We start from the raw sequence: 21133 nt of genomic DNA, 5'->3' as shown, positions 1-21133 counted from the left end.
GGTGCCTCGCGCTGCGATAACCGGAAAAGAGCAATATAATGCTATTTGTCAATTATATCTCAATTAAAAACAAAACAGAAACACACTTGACTATACTTTACAAAAATGGTTGGAATACATATAAAATGTCAAGTTCACTTCCTAAGGAAGCCATATACTAAAGATAAAACATGACGTGGCAAATACCCAAATATCAATTGACTGCCAGATCCACTATCAGCAAGCTCCTTCCAGGGAATTCAAAACCTCGACATCAAAGAAAGTGGCTCTGACATGATCTTTATTTGGGTGTCTTCACTGAGGGCTTCAGCATCCCTGGTTTTTGAAAATGAAGATTATCATGCTCACACCTGTTTCTGAGGGTTAGAGGGCCAGGCAGATACTAGCGCCTCCCCCTGGGATCTTGCCAGCACTCCTGTCCCCCTGATCCTACGGACATGCACCTACTTTTCTATCAATAATAAGATTTTAAAACACTTATTTCCAAGCTCCCAAAGTCACTCTTCTGTTTCCAACGGGAAAGAAGCCCTAAAAAGAAAGAAGGAGATAAGAGTTCTAAAGGGCAGATAGTAAGAGGTTTTGAGGACTGAAAACCCCAATTGGTTTCATCACTTTCTGGATTAAAAACCCTCACTGGCTCTCTATTGCACTGAATAATGAAACACAGGATCTTCAGTTGGACCGCAGGTCTGGAACATTCCTGCAGTCTTATCCCCACTCCCACCCCTGGCTCACCTGCTCCTAACTCACCCCATGGCAGCCACACTGACCTCTGACAGCTCCTACAGACGCCAAGCTCTGTCCCTCCTTGGGGGCTCAGCACATGCAGTTCCTCCACCAGGAATGCTCTCCCCTCCCGCTTTGGACTGGGTAAATACCATCATCCTTCAGGTCATATTCTTTTCCATTCCTGGGGTTTGCCTTATCTCTTCTTGTCTAAATTAAATCTTTGTCATTTTGTCTTCATAATCACACTTTACACAATTTGTCCATTTGTTAATTCATTTCAAAGGTGCCGATGCTGAGAAACTCTAATCTGCTGAAAGAATGTCATTCGTAGTTCTTTTTCCAAGGATTCTTTTGAAAAACGTTTTTCCTCCCTTAATCTAAGTTTCAGAAATAGTTGTATTTCTGCTGACCAATTATTTTGGCTTAGTCTTAGGCACAAACACAGTGAATTGAATAAATGCTCAATTTCCATTTTGCTATTAGAGAAAGCTCAGAGTTAAATTTGTTACTTACCTGTGGTATTGTAAATATTCATAACTCTATTTTGTTTTAGCCTTATTTCTGGCTCTATTTTATACCTTTATCATTAATTTGCCTTTGTATTTCTTGCTGTTCCTAACATGTAGTATGTTATTATTTGTCTAAGGTTCTGAAAGCTGTATTAAATCTTATTTTTGAAGAATCTAGGGGTATACATGAATTAATGCATAAAATAAAATACCATATTTCTAGTCAAGGACTTACTAAAAAATAAGTATTAAAAACAATTGCTGTATAGCCAGGAAATGAGCATTAATCTCTCAGGTCTAGGACTAGAAATTAATATGAATCTTAAAGAAACAAGACCAATGAAAACAAAAAGTTGAATAAGATTTAAAGTTCTAGGGCTGAACTTATTCAGAATCTTCTATTAAATGTTTAGCATAGTGACCTGCATATACTAAGTTCTCAATAAATATTTGTTGAATGAATAAATAGATGAATAAATTTGATTAGTTTCCATTCTGATAATGACTGTGAGAGGATTTTAAAAGAAAAATTTCTGGGTTCAAGAAAGTCTTTGTTATTCAGTATGATCTGTTGCTGATAATTAGAATTTTAGCTTGACCAATTTGTAAAGAAATGTGGAATTCCCAAAGTTACTGTTATTTGTTCTAGGAGTTATATGTCCATGTAACAATTAAATACATGCTTTCATACAGGGTAGCCAGGCATTAGAGGGAAAGCTTATATGCAGTATTCTCTGAGCATAATACTGTTCTAAGGCAGTCACAGGCAATCTTCTCCAAAATCCTTTCAATGAAACCATTATAACAGTCTTCTGTCTCAAAGCCTATATAACAGCTTTATAACCTCGAGGATAAAAGATTATAATTTTCAGTGGAATTCTATCATTCATTAAGAAAGCAGAACTTATCTTCCACTGTAAAATGGAAGTTAACTAATTAGAGAAAACATTTAGGAAGCCAGAAAGGAAATGCAGCTTCTCCATACCCTCTCCATTACCGCAGAAAAAAGAAAACCTCTTAACTGCTAGTAAATAGGCTTTAAATAGATAATTAGGATAATGAGGAACAATAAGCATTTATACCCATTTCAGTGCTGTTTGAGGATATGATACTTTGTACCAAGAATGCTTTGCTGTCCATGAGACAATAAGTTGTCAGTTTTATATTGCATTGCTGTTTCATTCAAAATCTTGGTTTTAGCAACATGCTTACAGGGTTTATACATTGGAGACTGAATATGACAATGACTTTCTGTGTTAATGCAGGAGATGTTTTGCACCTATCACTCTTCTTTCTGGCACTGTGAATCTGAAAACACTTCTGGGGCTCCCAGTAATTTACGATTGTCTCTTTTCTTAGAAAGAACCTTACATATTTTCTCTATAGACCTTGGACAAGTCCTTGAATTTGCCTCATTTGCCCATCATTCGTGTCTTAGCAGTCATATGCCAGGTAGGCCCTGGGCTAGTTGCTGAGAGTACAATAATAGGCAAGATACATGGATTCCCACTTCAAAACCTAATGAAGTTTAATACTAACAATTCCAATATTTGTAATAATATTAACAGCTAACATCATTTGGGCCCTTACTATGTCTCAGGCTCAGTTATTGTTTTACATGGACATTTTCATTTAATCCTTATAACAACCTAATGATGTGAATGCTACAAGTATCCTCATCTTACAGTTATGGAAACTGGGGATTATCTGTCTGACAGGAAAGATAATTGAGCAAATTATTATTAAAAAGTCTTTAATAAGTGACATGATAGGGCTAAATGATGGTATGAGGGCACAAAGGAGAGAGAAGCAACTTGGTTTAGGGAATCAGAAAAGGCCTCTGTGGTAGGACCAATCCTAAAGATGAACTCCCATGATTTCCCACCCTAATCCCCGGGGACTCTCAATATAATGTGATATCACATTCATAAGCATATTAACTTGGGTGATCAAGGAATTTTGCAGAAGTAATTAATGCCACTAATCAGTTGATGCTGAGTTAATCAAAAGGAAGATCACCTGGGTGGGTATAATCTAATCATGTGAGCCCTTTGAAAGCAGTTTTCTCCAGCTGGTAGCAGTAGGAAAAGTCAGAGAGATACTTGTGATTTGATGTGCTGTCACTGGCTTTGAACATGGAGGGAGGCATGTGATAAAGACCTGAGAGCAGACCCTGGGAGCTCTGAGTGACCCCTGGATGACAGCCAGCAAAGAGATGGGGACCTTAGTATACTACAACCACAAGGAAATGAATTTGGCCAACCATCTGAATGAGCTTGGAAGTGGATTCTTCCCAGCCTGGCTGCTTTCTTGAATTCAGCCTTCTGAGAGTCTAAGCGGAGAATCCAGTTAAGCCTGGCTGGCTTGTGATCTATAGAAATGTGCGCAAATAAATGGATGCTGTTTTAAGCCACTAAGTTTGTGGCAAAATGTTATGTATCGATAGAAAGCTCATAAAAGTTGCACCAAATTAGTGAATTCAAAGTTGATATCCCAAAGATAAACAGGAGCTGGCTTGTGAAGGAGGTTAGGTAGAACATAATGTTTCAAGCTAAGAGGACTAATAAGCTAAATCTTAGATCATGGAGAGTTTCAGGAATTTAAAAAAGGCTTATGTGGCTGGACCATGGAGTGTGTGTGTGGTTGGGAGGAGGAGGGAATGTGATGGGGGAAACAGAGATACTAGATAAAGCTGGAGGAGGCTGGAGAAGAGTGCAAATGCCAGGTCAGAAGGCTGTTGTAAATCTTCTAGAAGAGTTTGACTTTATTGTAAGGGCAACAGTAAGCCATGAAGTGTTCTACTTGCGATATGCAAATCAGATTTGCTTTTCTGCATGATTCTCTGCGGTGTGGAGAACGGAATAAAAAAGAGCAAGGCCAGAGGCTGGAAAACCAGTGGAGATATGGATTTGGAATTCATCAGTACTGTGTTAGGGGAGGCTAACAAATAGACCCTCCTGCCCTCCGCGTCCACCTCCGATTTCAGTGGTTTAATGTAGTAGAAGTTTAGCTTGGAGTAATGTGCACTTCTCTTCCATATGGTCACTCAGGGATCCGGGTACTTTCCATCTTGTGTTTCTGGCATCTCTAAGACAGCGGTTCTTAGCTAGGAGTGATTTTCTCCCCCTGGAGACATTTAACAATGTCTGGAGACAATTTTGATTGTCACAATTAGGAGAGATGTTGCTGGCATCTAGTACATAGAAGCCAAGGATCTGTTAAACATCCTACAACACACAGGACAGCCCCTCACAATGAAGGCCCAGTAGAGCCAAGGATGAGAATTCTTGCCCTAGGGCCTCATTGTCATCTCATGCAGCAGGAAGAAGAGGACATAACATGAAGGAGAGTAAGTGCAGGGCTGGTTTTTATTGGTAAAATCTGGACATGGCAACTATCACTTCTATTCCTCCAATGGAGAGAACTTAATCATATTGCTACAAACAGCAAGAAATGCTGAGAAATTTAATCTAGGTTAGAGGTTAGCAAACTACAGGAATGCATGCACCAATCCATCCCAATGCCTATTTTTGTAAATAAAGATTTATCGGAACAGTCATGGCCATTTGCTTACATATTGTCTATGGCTACTTTCATGCTACAATGGCAGAGTAGTTGCAACAGAGATCATATGGCCTGTGTAGCCTAGAATATTTACTACCTGGCCCTTTACAGAGAAAGTTTGCCAACCCTCGGAATAGGTAAACACCCAGGACAAATGTCCAATGGACTTTCAGCAGATGGCTATTGGTCTTTGCCACAAGAAAAGACATGATAGTTGAAGTTATACAAGAAGATATTGCCCAGGGAGAATGGGTGTGGTAAGAAGATAAATGATACTAATATTTACACATACAGTTACCTTTCATTGACTACAACAACATCCTGATTGAACTTGGAAGGAAGACGAAACACAAACTTAACTATCATCTTAGTGTTCTGTCTCCAAATAGCTCTTGACATGGAAGAAATACTTAGGGAAATACAATGTTAAAGAAAAATAGCTTTGAAAACTTACATTAGACTTTAACTGGGAATAACTCACTCACACGTCCATATTCCATGTTTATTTATTTTTATTTTTTCTGCCCTTTATGGGGGGTTATTTCAAATTTTCTTAAGTGTCTTGGTCCTTTTGAATCCTCTGCGATGCACATGGGAAGTAGCTGAAATACAGTTTTTAAAAGTAGTAGAATGCCTTTGTGTCAATTTGGATATATGAGAAATGTCACTTTATTTTATATATATTTGAGCCTTCATGTTAAACGTGGCAGAAATTCTATCTCAGTCCATTCAGGGTCCTCTTGGTTTGCATCTGTGTCCCAGAACTGGGTGGAGAGGGTTTATGTACCACCAAACTGTGTGGGGGACCATGTGGCCTGGATCGCCATCTGTGGATGCTGGCAGCTGCAGAGATGCCCACCTTTCTGTATTGCCTTTCAGAAACTATCTTTCTCATAACCCTTTGCCAGCAAGCTTCTAATTAGGTTCTGACAATGGGAGATACTGGTCGGAATTCGAAGGAAGACGTATTTCCGATTCCTGTCCCCGTCCCTCCAGCAGAATAGGAAGATTATGGCTCTAGCTTCCAGCTTCTTTGCAATCCCAGCATTAGCCAAACTCCACCCCCTCAGAGGTACCACCAGCATTAATCTCAGACATTCAAGCAGCAACTATGGGGAGGGGGATGCCCTCTTCCAAGCTCCCAGATTCAGGTAACCTCACCTCTTTCCTTTTGTTCTCTCATCTATAGGGTGGTCACTACTTTTTCAAATTACTAGTATTTGGGTGATTCAGTGTCTCATGTTCTGCTCTTTCAACTTTCTAACACCTGTTTCACCTGTTATCTTTATTAAATCCTCTCTCTTTGAAATCCCTAACAAGGCTTTTGTTCTCTTGACTGGACTCCAAGTGGTACATCTGAATATCCCATCTGGTCTTTGATTGACATGTGTGTCATGTTCCTCCTGTGTGTACGTGGGTCCAACCTGCATCGATTGCCCGCTACCTGGGTTGCTTCTGGGTGTGCCTGAAATATCCATTCTTTTGCTGCATCTCTATGGGTTGCAGGAATAGCTGCTTCTTTGTTTTCTGCTCTCACACATATCATCCTGGTCTCTCCAGGCCATGTTGAGAGAATCTCCTTGGGAGAAACCCTGCGAGGTTGTCTGAGAACCATCCACCTAGACACACCCCACATAGACAGCACCTCTGCTTCTGCATGATGCTGGGTGGTCTTCCTCCCTGGACCTTCCTCTGGGGTGAAGACATGGTTCCCTCTATCACCAAACGTACCCCCAGGATGTGGCCCCTTCTCAGAGAGAAGCAAAGATAGCTACCCTTTCTTCAATTCTTCTTTAATCCTCTCTTTCTTTCACCAAACTGGGAACTGTTTTATGGGCTCCAATGTATCTGTGTCTGTGTCTCCATGTGTGTGTCTCCGTGTGTGTGTGTGTGTGTGTGTGTGTCTGTGGGGAGGAAGGAAAAAGGTCTGGACTGATATACTTTTAAACCTCAAGTCCTCCTTAAGGCCTAGGATTTTGAAACTGAAACTTGTATAAAAGTTCAATTCCTTTGTTGCCTGCATTCCCTTGGGTCACGTTCCTTCCCTGAGGCAGTATGGACAAAATGTTTGATGCCCTCGAAAATGGAGCGGAGGTATAGGAATAACCAGAAATACAAATGGCATTGGTTAGTTTTCAAAATCGCATCCTGCCCCAAATATTTTTAATTCACCCAGAACCGTAAAGTCTCCTCTTCCTGATTTCCACCCTTCCCTTCCCTTCCACCTTTACAGCCCCTCCTTTGATTTGTCCCCCTCCCCTCTCCTCCCCTCAGTTCCCAGGACCTGGGTCTGGTTTGTGTTGGGATAACTTGTGCACATTTACATCAGGGCACTTACCAGATTATAATGGCTGGGATCTTCATAGGTGACTGCGAGAAACTCATAAGAAAAATGCTTTATTCCTCGCTTTATCTTCAGTCTCTAAGACAGAGCCTGACATATAGGAAGGATTCAATAAGCTGAGGAGAAACTGATATCTAGATAAAAAATATGGTTTGTCCCAACTCTAAGTATTAATGACAATAGCTAACACATAGCACTAACCATGCCCCTTTTCTGCTCTTAGCAATTTATATATATTAACTCTGATTCTGACAGTAGTTCTGTGAGTAGGTATCTATTATTATCCTTATTTTACGGATGGGGAAATGGAAACCCAGAGAGGTTCAGCAATTTGCCCAAGGCCACACAGAAGCAAACGAAAGATCCATGATTTGAACCCAGGTTATTTGGCTTTAGAGTCTACGCTCTTAGTCACAATGTCAGGCCACCTCTCATGTACTGACTTTGCCTTTGTAGGGAGATGGCATATTCATTGTGTAAAGGATGCTGATACATTTTAAAAATTGCACTGGTCAAAAATGCCTCCAAAGAAGCCCAAAAGGAAGAAAATATAGGGTAATGAAATTATATTGTTTTACTCATTTTAACAATGATAATTCATTGACACATTTACTTTAAAAGCGCCAGGTGACAAAAGGTCAAATTCTTATCACTGTCACACTAGGGTCAGGATGCTCATAGGTGCTAGAGGGTCATGTTCTGTCTCAGACAGTGAAGAAAACACACCCTCAGAGAAGGGAAAGGAAAAAGGAACTGCAAAGCCAGAAAGAATTACCCATTTTTAAAGCATCTGAGAAGAAGGGTGCAGGAGAATAGACTAGGCATCTTCCCAGTAATCTGATCTTTCCAGAGAAGAAAATATAGAATAAGTCAGAGTTTTCCTTTATTTTTCGAGAACCACCAAACTTAAGTCAAATGGTAACTCTAGTGAAATAGTCATAGAAGTGGCATTTAAATTGGTTATTGAAACAGCCTTAAAATGAACATTTCTTTTTATAGGAGTTTGACTCAATTTTTCATAAGTTTAAGTATATTAATTTTGAGTAAGTAGGAGAGGTTTGGACAAATTGTCTTGGCCAGTGATAGTTAATCTGGAAAGCTTTTTCATTGCTTTATTATTGACTGTGGCACTGAAAATCAGATTTTGGTGACCTATCTTCCTTAACTATAAACTATGATACTGATAACAATTATAACTTTACTTTTGTTGAAATTATGACACTTACCTACTTGTTTTTAGTTTTATATTAAATGCATCTAGTTGCAACTAATGTGATAGAGGGGAAATATTTCCCTATTCATTAAAATGTGTTATCCATACATTACCATGGAAGAAGCCAGCCAGATTGAAGCAATGGGTATCAAAGAAAAAAAAAACCAAAAGTAAAAAGTCCTTTGGCCCACTTTGGACAAAGAACACACACACATTCATTTACTCATTTATTTAAAAAGTGTTGAGTACCTTATATACAAGGCAAAAGTAGGTATGTTAACATTGTCTATTAAATATGATAATAAATAATTACTCTAAACATGACCAGTCCATTAATTCACTTATGTCCTAATGGCTGGTTAAGTTAAATAATGGGTGCTGTCCATTTAAGGCTCTGAAGACACCCAAAATCCTGGTAAATAATATGCACTGTAGTTATAGTTATACTTCTGTTTCCAAGGCTAATAAATAATAACACCCCATTGAGGTGTTAAGAACCCCGACTAGTCACAACTATGGGTTGAGAAGTAAGCTGGTACTATAAGCCAGATCTAATTTTTTATCTGATTATGGGTGAACATTTGACATGGTATATAACTACATTAAGTACTTAGCAGATATGCATATGAAAATGCCATATTAAATACATATGTCTTGTTAATAATAAAAGGAATAAAAGTCAATGTGGAAATTTCATTAAGGAAATATTAGTAGCCCACATTATGTGTATATAGCTTTCCTACTACTTATTAAACTGAAATATTCATCATTTTTGTTTCACATGTATATTTTACAGTATGAGAATTTTCATGTAAATGGAAACAATTTATTTTGTGATGAAATTTGGAACTGCAGCAGAATCTCAGCTTTATTCTCTTTTATTTCCAAAAAAATTTAAAGCCATGAATAACGGTAAAATTTTAAAACTGGAACTAGATAAACTCATGAAGTCACAATTCATTACTTTTACGTTTTCTTTATTTTAAATTCTTCTACTGTGTAACTATAAAACCCCTTTATTGTAGAATTCCCTACTAGTGTGTTTTGTTAACTGAATTTAGTCTAGAAAATTTAGATATTCATTGATTATGTTCCTCTTTTCTGTATAAGATTGAAGATAAAAGTCGAATGAGTTTAAGAATTATTGTTAGGTAAAAACATGTTTTGTGATCTCTTGATGAAAACTCTTAAGCAATTTTCTCTCAATTAAAAGTAATAATAATATTCCCCATGGGGTTATAATGTGGCAGAGACATTCTGAAAGTAATTGATATATGTTAACGAGAGGAGAATATTTTCATGCTAAACAATGTCCGGAGTCCACGTATTTTTTAAATGATTTTTTTCATGGACGATGACCTACATCTTTATTTGCTTAGAACTTTGAAAACTGTTAACAGTGGAAAGGTTAGTACTGTGTGGTACCAATCAGGTTTCTTGACACATTCAGGTTTTAATGGTCTGAACTTTCATTCAATTAGCCCTTGGCCTTTGCAGCCAGGAACCTCTTGTTTTCAGTATTTTAACTACAGGACAATAAAGCTTAAGAACAAGCTATGAAAAAAGGAAGCATCTTAAAAGCAAAAGCCTTCTCTATCATTCTGGTTTTGTTTTCTTTATTGAACACAGACCTGAATGCTTCTGTGCCTCTAAAGGGTTAGAACACAGCTATCGGGCAGGTAGCAGAATCACAAAAGTAGAAAAAGAATAACGTCTGTCATTTGAACCATACAATCATTGGCCGCTAACACTTTGAGGGGCCTCCACTAGTTCCCTGGGCTCCTCTTCTGTCTCTGAGCGGCAGGGCTTCCTGGAAAGATCGCTGTTCCTATTCCCTTGCTTTTCCAGGCAAGACAATACCACAGCTTTCCGTCAGGACCGCAAGTGGCAAAGCTACCCTTTCCTATATCCAGCCTGCCCTGACCCACTACATGCAGTCTGTTTCCTTGAACTGTTAGGTTGGGGACGTGAGGAGAATGGATAGGAGAGGTCATCTCTTTTCTCTTCAATATTCTGCTGAGTCTCTTTTTTAAAAAATGGACCTAGGGTGGGGTGGGAATAGTCACACAAAGAGGGGACAGAGTTTTCTGGAATTTTTAAGTACCACCAAGGCACTGGTAGTTAAGTGGGTTAGCAGTGACTGAAATTTTTAAATTGCTGTCAGTTCACAGGACAAAGATTCATGACTGCCCTTTTCAGTTCCCAAAGCATTTATTGATGGATTGATTGCCAGATTGGTCTATTTAATGGAAAGAGGCACTGTTTTGTTATAAGGGATTAAGTCAAGAAAGACTGGCGCTGTATGCGCTGGTGGTGGAGTCCAGTTTGGTCATGCTTTCTGATCCCTAACTACAGAGTTGGATAAGAAAGTGCATCAGTTAGATGTGAAAAAGCATGTGCTGCCTCTCCAAAGTCCAGAAGTGCTTAAAAACTGTGATGTATATAATTCGGAACAATAAATTACGTGCACAAAAGGAGTTTATCATAACATAAAATTAAAAAGTGACAATTTCATCACACAGTTACACTGCTCTTTTCCTTTTTTTTTGTCTTTTTTTTTTTTTGGTTTTGTCCTTTTTTGTTTCATTTTTCATTTCCATTTTTGTTTTTTATGGAGGGTTGGGGGAGGGCAGAGATTTGGTCCACTGAAGATTAATCACCCTCAATGATATATATATTAGAAAAAATATCAGCAGCAAGACTCTCTGGAAATAGATTCTGTTTGATGTAGCTAGTCTGTCTTTTCTGTTTTGCCCTCTTTCACAGCAGCCTCTGAAGTTTTCCGCAGGGGGGCTTTCTCCGAGGTGCCATGCCCTTGGCCAGAATCCGCCGCTCCGCCATTTTTGTGAGTAGTGTGTTTTTCCAAGTAGTTCAGCATTTCACTGAGGACTGTTTGGAAAGTGCTTAGGGCTGCGCATATTGCTGGGGTCCCAAAGCCATGAGTGATCAAACTGGAAATGAGAAGCGGTAGGAAAAAGAGATGAGCAATTTGCAGTATGATATGGGGCAACAAATCCCCCCATTTAATCCAGAACAGTCCATTAAACAGGCATTTATTGTGATCCTAAACGGCGCCAGGCACTGTGGAAGGCAGACGCAAGTCAATGTATTGCTCTGAACAACAAGAAATTCAGGGACTATCTGGAAGAAAACGTCACTGATAGACTTGATAGGCACTAATTATTAGCAGGTCTGAGTGTTTCACACACGACTTGACTCTGAGTCTCTATCTCATTAAGAAAGCCAGAAAAATACTACTCTCTATTGTGGGAATCATCTCGTTTTTAAGAATGGCACATATGCTTATATAAGCATATATCACACAAGAAGAGATCAAAATTGGCTGAGTGTGCCTGATGTTTAGTTGCTCCTCTAACTTCATTCTTCTCTTCTTCAAGGTTATGGAGTTTTACCTGGGCACAAGGCCATCCCGCTGGAGACAACATTCCCAAGCTTCCCTTGCCGCTAAGTTTAGACACGGAACTAATCCTTCCACTATAGACCACAAGAGGAAGTGATGTCTGCAATTCCCATCTGCTTGAGAGGAAAGGCTGTGCCTTCTATTTCCTTCCAAAATAGCTATGGAGCTGTGCAGCTGAGGACAAAACAAGATGGCAGGAACTTACTCACCTCCAGTCTCCTAAATGAGAGAAAAATAAAATTCTATCTAATGGAAGCCACTCTTTTTGGGGGTTTCAGCAGCTAACTAATTCATTAATAATCATAACTAGTGAGCCAGCATAGGGAGGGTTGTAGCAACCTCAGCATCGGTAGCCCTTCCAACTACAACAAACATCATCTCTAGCTGAACAAATACGTAAGTGCAGATTCACTCTTTCTGTGAACAAAACCCACCCAGATGGTTCATTTGCGTCCACCGTTTCTGAAGTGACACTGCCAGGTTCTCCCCATAACTCCTATCTTGTAAAATATAGAAAAACATGACTGACATATATCATGCATATATTATATCTATCTATAAATAACATAGCATATATATTGTATATTCAATATATGAAGCCATTAATTGCTTACAAGCCCTAGGTTGTTACAGTTATTGTGATATTAGCAGTTTTTAAAATTAATTAATTTTCATTTATTTATTTTGGCTGCGTTGAGTCTGTTGCTGTGTGCGGGCTTTCTCTAGCTGTGGCAAGCAGGGGCTAGTCTTTGTTGCGGTGCATGGGCTTCTCATTGTGGTGGTTTCTCTTGTTGTGGATCATGGGCTCTAGGCAAGCAGGCTTCAGTAGTGGTGGCACTTGGGTTCTAGGGTGAGCAGGCTCAGTAGTTGTGGCGCACAGGCTTAGTTGCTCTGCGGCATTTAGGATCTTCCCGGACCAGGGCTCAAACCCATGTCCCCTGCATTGGCAGGCAGATTCTTGACCACCGCGCCACCAGGGAAGTCCCATTAGCAGTTTTAAAATCAGAGAGTACCATCCTTCACCATCTGTTACCTAGCTAGTTATCCTTCTTAGGGTATGTAATCTTTAGGGGCAAAAATTACAAGGTCTTAAAATATTGCAGATGAGGGATTTAGGATCTCAGGCAGCCTATTGATATGCCTCAGTGGTGATAATAATAAGATTAGCACATGGAGTTGTTGCTCTGTTAACACACACATAAGACTCAGGATGATGCCAGACTTTTAGGAAGTGCTCCAATAAATGGTAGCTATTGTTGGCTGTGGGATATTCATGGTGAGAGTAAATTTTTCTGCATGTCCTTTATATTTTATAGGTTGCCACCATCTTTCATCCAGACATTTTACAAAGCCTGCCCTATGCCTAAGTCATAATTAACATATGTTAAAAAGAAAAAAAGATTTCAGTCTCCAATTATTTAGAAAACAAGACTGGTCAATGTTTTGCCAACTATGTATACCAAAGTTTGTAATATAAGGCATCATCCTAGTTCAAGCATATGCATATGTTGCATTGCTGAGCAGGAAAACTGACTTCAGCTCTATTTCTACAATGATATAAGTAGAGGGGAATCCAAATGTTTTAGGACTTAATCAGGGAGGAAGGACATAAATGGAATTAACTGAAGTGGTAGAAGAACTAATCATGGCGGCACGCACAAAAAAGAACCAAATGAAGCCATCTATTAGTGTCTAGATGCTTGGCCCTGGGCACACACTGCCTCTTTTCTATTGTTTTATTGCCTCTTTTCTCTTGTTTTATTCCTGTTCGGGGCTCCTTGTACCATTAGATAATTTTTTTTTCCCTCTCTATTGCCATGTTCTCCCAGTTGTGACTCCCCTTTTCATCTAGGCTGAATATACAGAATTTAGTTCCACTTGGGTAAATATTAAGGTTAATAGCCAATATTTGAGTCCTGACCATATGCCAGGCCCTGTTCTAAATGCTTTATTCTGTACCTCCTCACATAATCCTGGCAACAACTGTAAGAAGTAAGTATTATTATTTCCATTTTACAGGTGAAGAAACTGATACCCAGAAATGTTAAATAATCTGCCTGAGAAATTCCGTATTGCCTCTGTGCTTATTTATGTTCCTCTCAGGCTGTGGGTGCGTTTTACACCTTCACTGGGAGAAATCACATTCTGTTGGCAGTTTTAGCTCAGCTTCTCTAACTTAACTTTGTTCTATGGGCAGACTTGTAGACCTGGAAGATCATTCTTACTCACTTTCCTGTCTAAGACCAGGGTTCTAAAAGGCCAGATACAAAGTAGATGGGTCTGTATAAATGTTTTACTTTTCCATGTTGAGAAGAGCGGTTGCCATAATGAAAAAATTCTCAGGCTGGCATCCCTTCTTGACTGATGGCTTTCCTTACTTCTAAAATATGTACCTGGTCTTTAGTAAACTGCACTGTCACCTTTGCCCTAGATTGAGACCTCCTTGCAAAGAGTCCTCAAACTGCCTTCAACCTTGGGCACTGTGTGATTTGTGGGAAGTTATGTAGCCTTGTAAGACCACAACAGTCTGGTGAAAACATCTGCAAGTTTCTTTCTAGCACTAAGCTTCAATTCACTGCTATAATGCTTATGGCGCACTTCTTAAAACCAAGGACATGACAGAAGGTTAGAGATGTTGAAGAACCACTTATCTCAACAGATAAGTCTAAAACAGTGAAACAGTCAACATAAGAAAAGTAAGGACTCGAAGTGTTATCATTCAGCATAAAAAACATTATGTAAATGTTGTTAATGTCCTTGATTTCACATTACCTGCACATCAAAATTATGCATGGAACACTACATAGGATGATGCTAAATGCAAGGTATAGCCTCTGTTCTAGCAGTTTTCAGTAAGGTTTATGAATCTAAAGAATTAATCTAACATTATATGAGAACAACACAGACCAAAGTGTGAAATCACAGAATGACTACAAGAATTTCTGGGAACATCATGTTTTTCTTTTAGCCCCAGCCATTCCAGAAAAATAGGCATATATCTCATTCACAGGGACATACAAAAAGGAGAAAAGGGATAATGTAGAGTCTATAGAAAAATAAGAGAAAAACAGAAAGAAGAGGCTGATTTTCAGTCCTAGACAGAAAACAAACTAAGGTCATCTATCTGTAAGGTAACACACTATAGTCAAATCTCTAAAATCTTTGATAAGGTCATTTTTTTGCCCTTAGAAAATATTATTTTTTAGCCACAGATTTGATCTTTAAGTTATATTTGGCATTTGCATCTATTTTCATCAGATTAATAGCAGAGAGCATTTCACAAGTAAATATTACCTGGGCTAAATAGCAGCCATGATGGTTTGCAGTAGGTTGTCAAAATATAGAAGTCCTTCTAAATTTAAATTCATCTAAAAGTTTGTCCTCAAGTAGACAAGTTAGAGAGACAATCAGCATTGCTCTAGGTGTATCATCTTCATGCCACGTTTAAAACATTTTGCTGAACAGTGGCAGACAATACAAATGTTGTATCAGATTTCTTAGTGTATTTGCATTTTCCAGCTCTCCTTCCTTCACCCTTTATAATCATATGTTCTATTATTTTATTTTTGAAAGGCTTATCTCTTCTCTATCCTCAAACCTATGATGGTCATTCCTGCTTGTGTACCTTTGCTTGTCCTCCCTCTTTTTTTCTTTCAGCCAATCTAAAAACCTCTCAACTTTCAAAGCTCCTTGGATGATATTGGAGAAAAAGGAGTTAGTTTCCTGTTCCCTTGATTAAGATATTGAAAAAGATGTGCTCCTGCCAAAGGATAGAAACTTGCCAAAGTGGTGAGAAAACTTAAATAGAATTCTGAGGAGAAAGGAGTAACATTCCCCACCAAAAATGTAAAACTAGAGCCCAGAGAAGACAGTGGGAAAAAAATAAGTGAGGGCAAGATCTCATCATCAAAGTGGGAGCTATATGCAGCCATATCACTTAGAGCATAAGTGATCATCAAAGTATCCTAGATTTTAATATAAGTGGCAAATAAGATGTATGTATCTCCAACGATCTGTGGCTTGCGTTCTTACCATAAACTGGTAATCAAAAGTTAGAGTCTTGCACTTCCCTGGTGGTGCAATGGTTAAGAATCCGCCTGCCAATGCAGGGGACACGGGTTTGATCCCTGGTCCGGGAAGATCCCACATGCCACGGAGCAACTAAGCCCGCGCACCACAGCTACTGAGCCCGCACGCCCTAGAGCCCAAGTGCCACAACTACTGAGCCCGCGTGCTACAACTACTGAAGCCCGTGTGCCCGGAGCCCATGATCCACGACAAGAGAAGCCACCGCAGTGAGAAGCGGGCACACCGCATCAAAGAGCAGCCCCCGCTCGCCGCAACTAGAGAAAAGCCCACACGCAGCAACGAAGACCCAACACAGGCAAAAAATAAAATATAAATAAATGAAATTAAATTTTAAAAGAAAGTTAGAGTCTAATCTTAAAAAAAGAAAAATACGAAGGGTAATTACAAAATAAAACGAAACCACCAGGCAATAGCAACAACTAAAACAAACAGGACTGAGGTAGAACACTACTATTGTCAACCTACACTCTACCTGACATTGTCTGCTGCCAGCATCTGGGCATTTATCATTTCCAGGAGGCAGCAGCCTTGAGGAAGAAGAGCTGGGACTCCCGTGTATGGAATAACTGAGTTAGCAAAGACTAAAGTTTCCTCAGTTTCACTCAGGAGACTCTGTTGTCCAGGCCTATAGGATTTAGTTTGAAGTTCTGTTCCAAGAATGAGGAAGAGGAACAATGCAGAGAGAGGCCTGGGGGAGACAGTGCTACATTCGCTTTCTTTTCAAAGAGTTTAATCTTTAAAACTGGCAATGGTATTAATGGAACTGCAACTTTTTTTTCAAGTATAGGACACTCCTATTTCAGGATAAAGAAAACATAGGCATGTGTTTCTGAGAGTGGTTAAGTAACCTTTGAAAAATCATGGAAAATGGGGAGGAAGTAGTGAAATGGAACAGAGTAACATGCCTTAATAATTAAAGCAGGAGAAAAGAGACAGATTTTAGAAATTCTAGGTTATTAAATTACATTTAATTAGTCCTTAACGAATTTCTTAAAATGGGATATATTAAAAAAATCAGGTATACCGACTTTAAATTTACATACGATAATATTAGCCCTTTTAGGTATATAGTTCATTGAATTTTGACAAACCCATACAGTTGCGTAATGACCACCGTTACCCAAAACATTTTCTTGTGATCCCTTTCGGTCAATGCACTTTCCCCAACCCCAGATCTTGGGAATCAGTGTTCTAATTTCTATCTCTATAGTTTTTACTTTTTCCCCCAAATGTTGTATAAATTGAATCATGAAGTCTATAGACTTTTATGACTGTCTGTTTTCACTTTGCCTAATAATTTTGAGATTCAACCATGTTTTGGTGTTTATCAATGGATTATTTCTTTTTATTGCTGGTAGGTATTCCACTGAATGGGATTATTGCAATTTGTTCATGTAATGGGTTATTCCTAATTTAAGGACTAATATTTAAGACACAGAAGTGCGCTGAAGTGCTGCATGGCTTCAGGAATAATTGAGTTAACAAGGGCTAAAGGTTCCTCAGTTTCCAGTGGAGTGCTGCAAGACTTTCCCATTAATCCCACTCTGCTCCACATCTTAATTGACAATGTGATTGACAGCGTCATGGATTTGTAACTTAATGGCTAGTATTAAAACGGAGAGAAAAATTCCTGCACCGGTTAGCAGAACCAAAGTGCTGAAATACCTTCATGTGGTAAAAAGCTTAGTTGGTGGGCGAAATCAGTGATGTGAAATTTAGGAAAGATTAAGGAAAACATATCTGTTTGCAGTACATTGAGAGAGGGAGAGAGTTGACTCAAGCAATTCTTAGGGAAAAGGCACACCAAATCAGTAAGTCTAAACCATAAAGGGAGGATCAAAATGTGAGCTTCGGATCATAGCTAGTCAGGCTTAGAACTCCATTTACCTTGAACTATTCTCTCTCTGTCTAAGCAGATTCCAGCTCATTGATTTAATTTTCCTATTACTAATTTCACCCTGAGGAGCAGGAAGGTTCTGACAGACACCTGCTGAGAAACTCCAGACTGTTGAAGTTTACGCACCTGATGTTGCAGAAAATGTAACTTATATTTAACAGTCATCTTCTTAATTTTATTCATGGTTTTAAAAACTCCTATTTTGCTAGACTTCCTAATTAACATTCTTTAGAGCATCTTTCTTCCACATAAACCATGTCTTCAAATTGGCTGCTGGATCCAGAGGTGAAGCTCTACTTTTGACTTTCCCCCTAAGTGTTAAAGTGTGTTCACATCTCAGCAACTGGAGAGATAGCACAGGGTAGAATCACCCTTTCTAGGGAGATGGTGTTTGTTTGAGTGTGAGTGTACATGTACATGTTGTTGACTTACACTGTTTTTATTAACCTGAATACGTCCTATAGATATAGATTTTAACTTTTTAAAGGAAAATATATTGCAACAGTTCAAAATGTATTCTCTAACAGTGGGATTAAAAATGAAGAAATTGAGACAGAAATGAAAGAAGAAATAGAGGATGGTAGAAAAGAGACTGCTATTTGAAAAAGAATAAATTATAATCCTTTCTCCTTTTTCCCTGCGTAATTTTGCTAATAAGGTGTTATTAACAACCCATCTTTAACTCCAACAGTATTTATACTTACAAACTATTTGCGTTAATGATGAGTTATCAGGAGACTTCCATATGATAGAAATTTCACAAACTCCCTGTGATCTCTGGCTAAATGAATTTTTTTTGCTTGTGGACAAGGCCTGACGTATTTATCTTTAGACTCTCCAAAGCTTCAGTGCTTACTTGGAATATAGGTTAATATAGGATTCTGAATGAACATATACCAGAGGAAGAAGAGCTGCTTAACTTTCCTTAATCTAAGTAAATATGGTTTACATTTCACCAGCTTTCTTGTCCGTTAGAGACATGGTACAAAGCTGTTTCCATATTGCTCTAATTGTCCTTCAGAAATGCTTTATCATTACTTTAATTGATTTGTCTAAACAAATTTAAATTAAACCACTAAGGCAATTTTCTAAAACATAGCCTAAAGCAAATTCCTATGGAATCGTCCCCTGAATTCTTCCTATCTTGGCAAGAGTTGGGCCTGGCACATGAAAAGATGCTCAACATTGCTAATTATTAGAGCAATTCAAATCAAAACAACAATGAGACATCACCTCACACCTGTCAGAATGGCTATCATCAAAAAGTCTGCAAATAACAAATGTTGGTGATGATGTGGAGAAAAGGAAACCCTTATACACTATTGATGGGAATGTAAATTGGTGGAAAACCATATGGAGGTTTCTCAAAAAACTAAAAATAGAGCTATCAATACGATCCAGCAACTCCACTCCTGGGTATATATCCAGAAAGAAAACGAAAGCACTAGTGCAAAAAGATACATGTACCCCAATGTTCATAGCATCATTATTTATAATTGCCAACATATGGAAGCAACCCAACTGCCCGTCAACAGATAAATGGACAAAGAAGATGTGGTATGTATTAGCCACACACACAGAATTAAAGCCTGCCATTTGCAGCAATGTGGATGAACCTAGAGAATATCATGCTTAGTGAAATAAGTCAGACAGAGAAAGACAAATACTGTATGAAATCACTTATATGTGGAATCTAAAAAAATAATACAAACGAATGACTATAGCAAAACAGAAACAGACTCACAGATATAGAAAACAAACTAGTGGTTACCAGAGGGTACAGAGAAGTGGGGAGGGGCAAGTTAGGGTTATAGGATTAAGAGGTAAAACTACTTTGTATAAAATAGATAAGCAACAAGGATATACTGTAGAGCACAGGGAATTACAGTCATTATCTTATAATAACATTTAATAAAGTATAATCTGTAAAAATACTGAATCACTGTGCTGTACACCTGGAACTAATATAATATTGTAAGTCAACTATACTTGAATTTAAAAAAAAGAGTTGGGCCCGGGCTCAAACACATCCTTTCCACCTACTAAGGGAACACTTATTTAACAGGATTAAAAGGAAAATAAAAGTCTCATTCCTATTCGCCACTGGAGACTGTCTCACTCAGTTGTGTCTGACAACCAAGGACGGATTCTTCTAGCTTTCTTTTGGGATACAAAAAGCTGGAAGTAGTAGATACTATTATACTACAAGCTAGAAGACTGAAAATCAAGAGACAATACTCTACCATCATCATTTAGAAAATTAAAGCAAAAGCTGATTTTTTGGGGTCAAATTTCAACTTTCTATCTGGAAAAGTTTTTGGTGTGTGTAAAGGTTGAAATAGTTTGGGCTATTGTTCCTATTATTTTGTTAGGTTGCATCATTCCAGTGGGTGTTTGGTCTCATGTACCTTTGATTTTCCGAACAGCAGAGATGCCACTGTTATCAACCTCAGTTCTGCTTTCCGGCCTCTGGGAGGCATGCAGGCAGCAAGATTTAAAGGGAAGACAAGTCTCCTTTTCCTTCTCTCCTGGATTATTCAGAGACTGCAGGTTTAGGTCCAACTGCAGCCTGAGGCTCAGTCTGTACTCGTCACTACTCTTTTAGGTGAGATGGAAAAATGCCTTCTTCCACTCATGAGAACAGCCATGAGGGCAGGAGGCTGGAAGACAGGCCCTGGAGAACACCAGCAAAGGATTGTGGGGCTTCTCTGCAAAACCTGAGTTCTTTTCAGAACCACAAGGGGGAAGATGCTTCATCTCTCTGAAGTGGCACAACTCCTGAATATAGGTCATGGGAAGAGATCTCAGCCTGAGGAAAGCAGCTGGGTCTTATGCACCCAGAACTTGATGGCATCTATCCTTTGTAGCCAAACTGGTTGAGGAAGCAGAGAAAAAGGAAACTGACTGATTGTGCTTATTTTCTACATAAATTATATTATCCCCTAGCCCCCAGGGCTTTTAAAATGGAGTTTCATTGAGGTGCATAATTAAGGTATAATGGTTCTCTGGTAGCGAGGAGCAACCCACTTGTTAGCAAGGCCTTGTCGGCACCCACAAATGTTCTATGGTTTCTTTAGCTGGTGGTTCTCAACCCTAGATACATGCAAGAATCACCCAGGGAGTTTATTTTTAAAAATGCCAATGTGCGGGTCCCACCCCAGAGATCCTGATTTAATTGGTTTGGGATGGGTCCAAAACATCAGTATTTTAAAAACAGTACTGAGGGCTTCCCTGGTGGCGCAGTGGTTGAGAGTCCGCCTGCCGATGCAGGGGACGCGGGTTCGTGCCCCGGTCCGGGAAGATCCCACAGGCCGCGGAGCGGCTGGGCCCGTGAGCCATGGCCGCTGAGCCTGCGCGTCCGGAGCCC

At 39.1% G+C, this 21133-nt stretch overlaps 1 protein-coding gene across 1 annotated transcript in view; it reads right to left on the bottom strand.

Moving 5' to 3' along the window:
• Positions 1-10922: 10922 nt before the first annotated feature.
• Positions 10923-21133, bottom strand: part of TFAP2D (transcription factor AP-2 delta) — a 57399-nt gene continuing 47188 nt past the window's right edge. Inside the window, exon 8 of the mRNA XM_007101672.2 lies at positions 10923-11310. Coding sequence (XP_007101734.1) covers positions 11091-11310 — 220 coding nt within the window. The 3' untranslated portion in view covers positions 10923-11090. The remainder of the gene's footprint in view (positions 11311-21133) is intronic.

The sequence above is a fragment of the Physeter macrocephalus genome, chromosome 18, assembly GCF_002837175.3.
Source record: "Physeter macrocephalus isolate SW-GA chromosome 18, ASM283717v5, whole genome shotgun sequence".
NCBI classification, from domain to species: domain Eukaryota; kingdom Metazoa; phylum Chordata; class Mammalia; order Artiodactyla; family Physeteridae; genus Physeter; species Physeter macrocephalus.
This window is presented reverse-complemented; position numbering and strand designations above follow the sequence as displayed.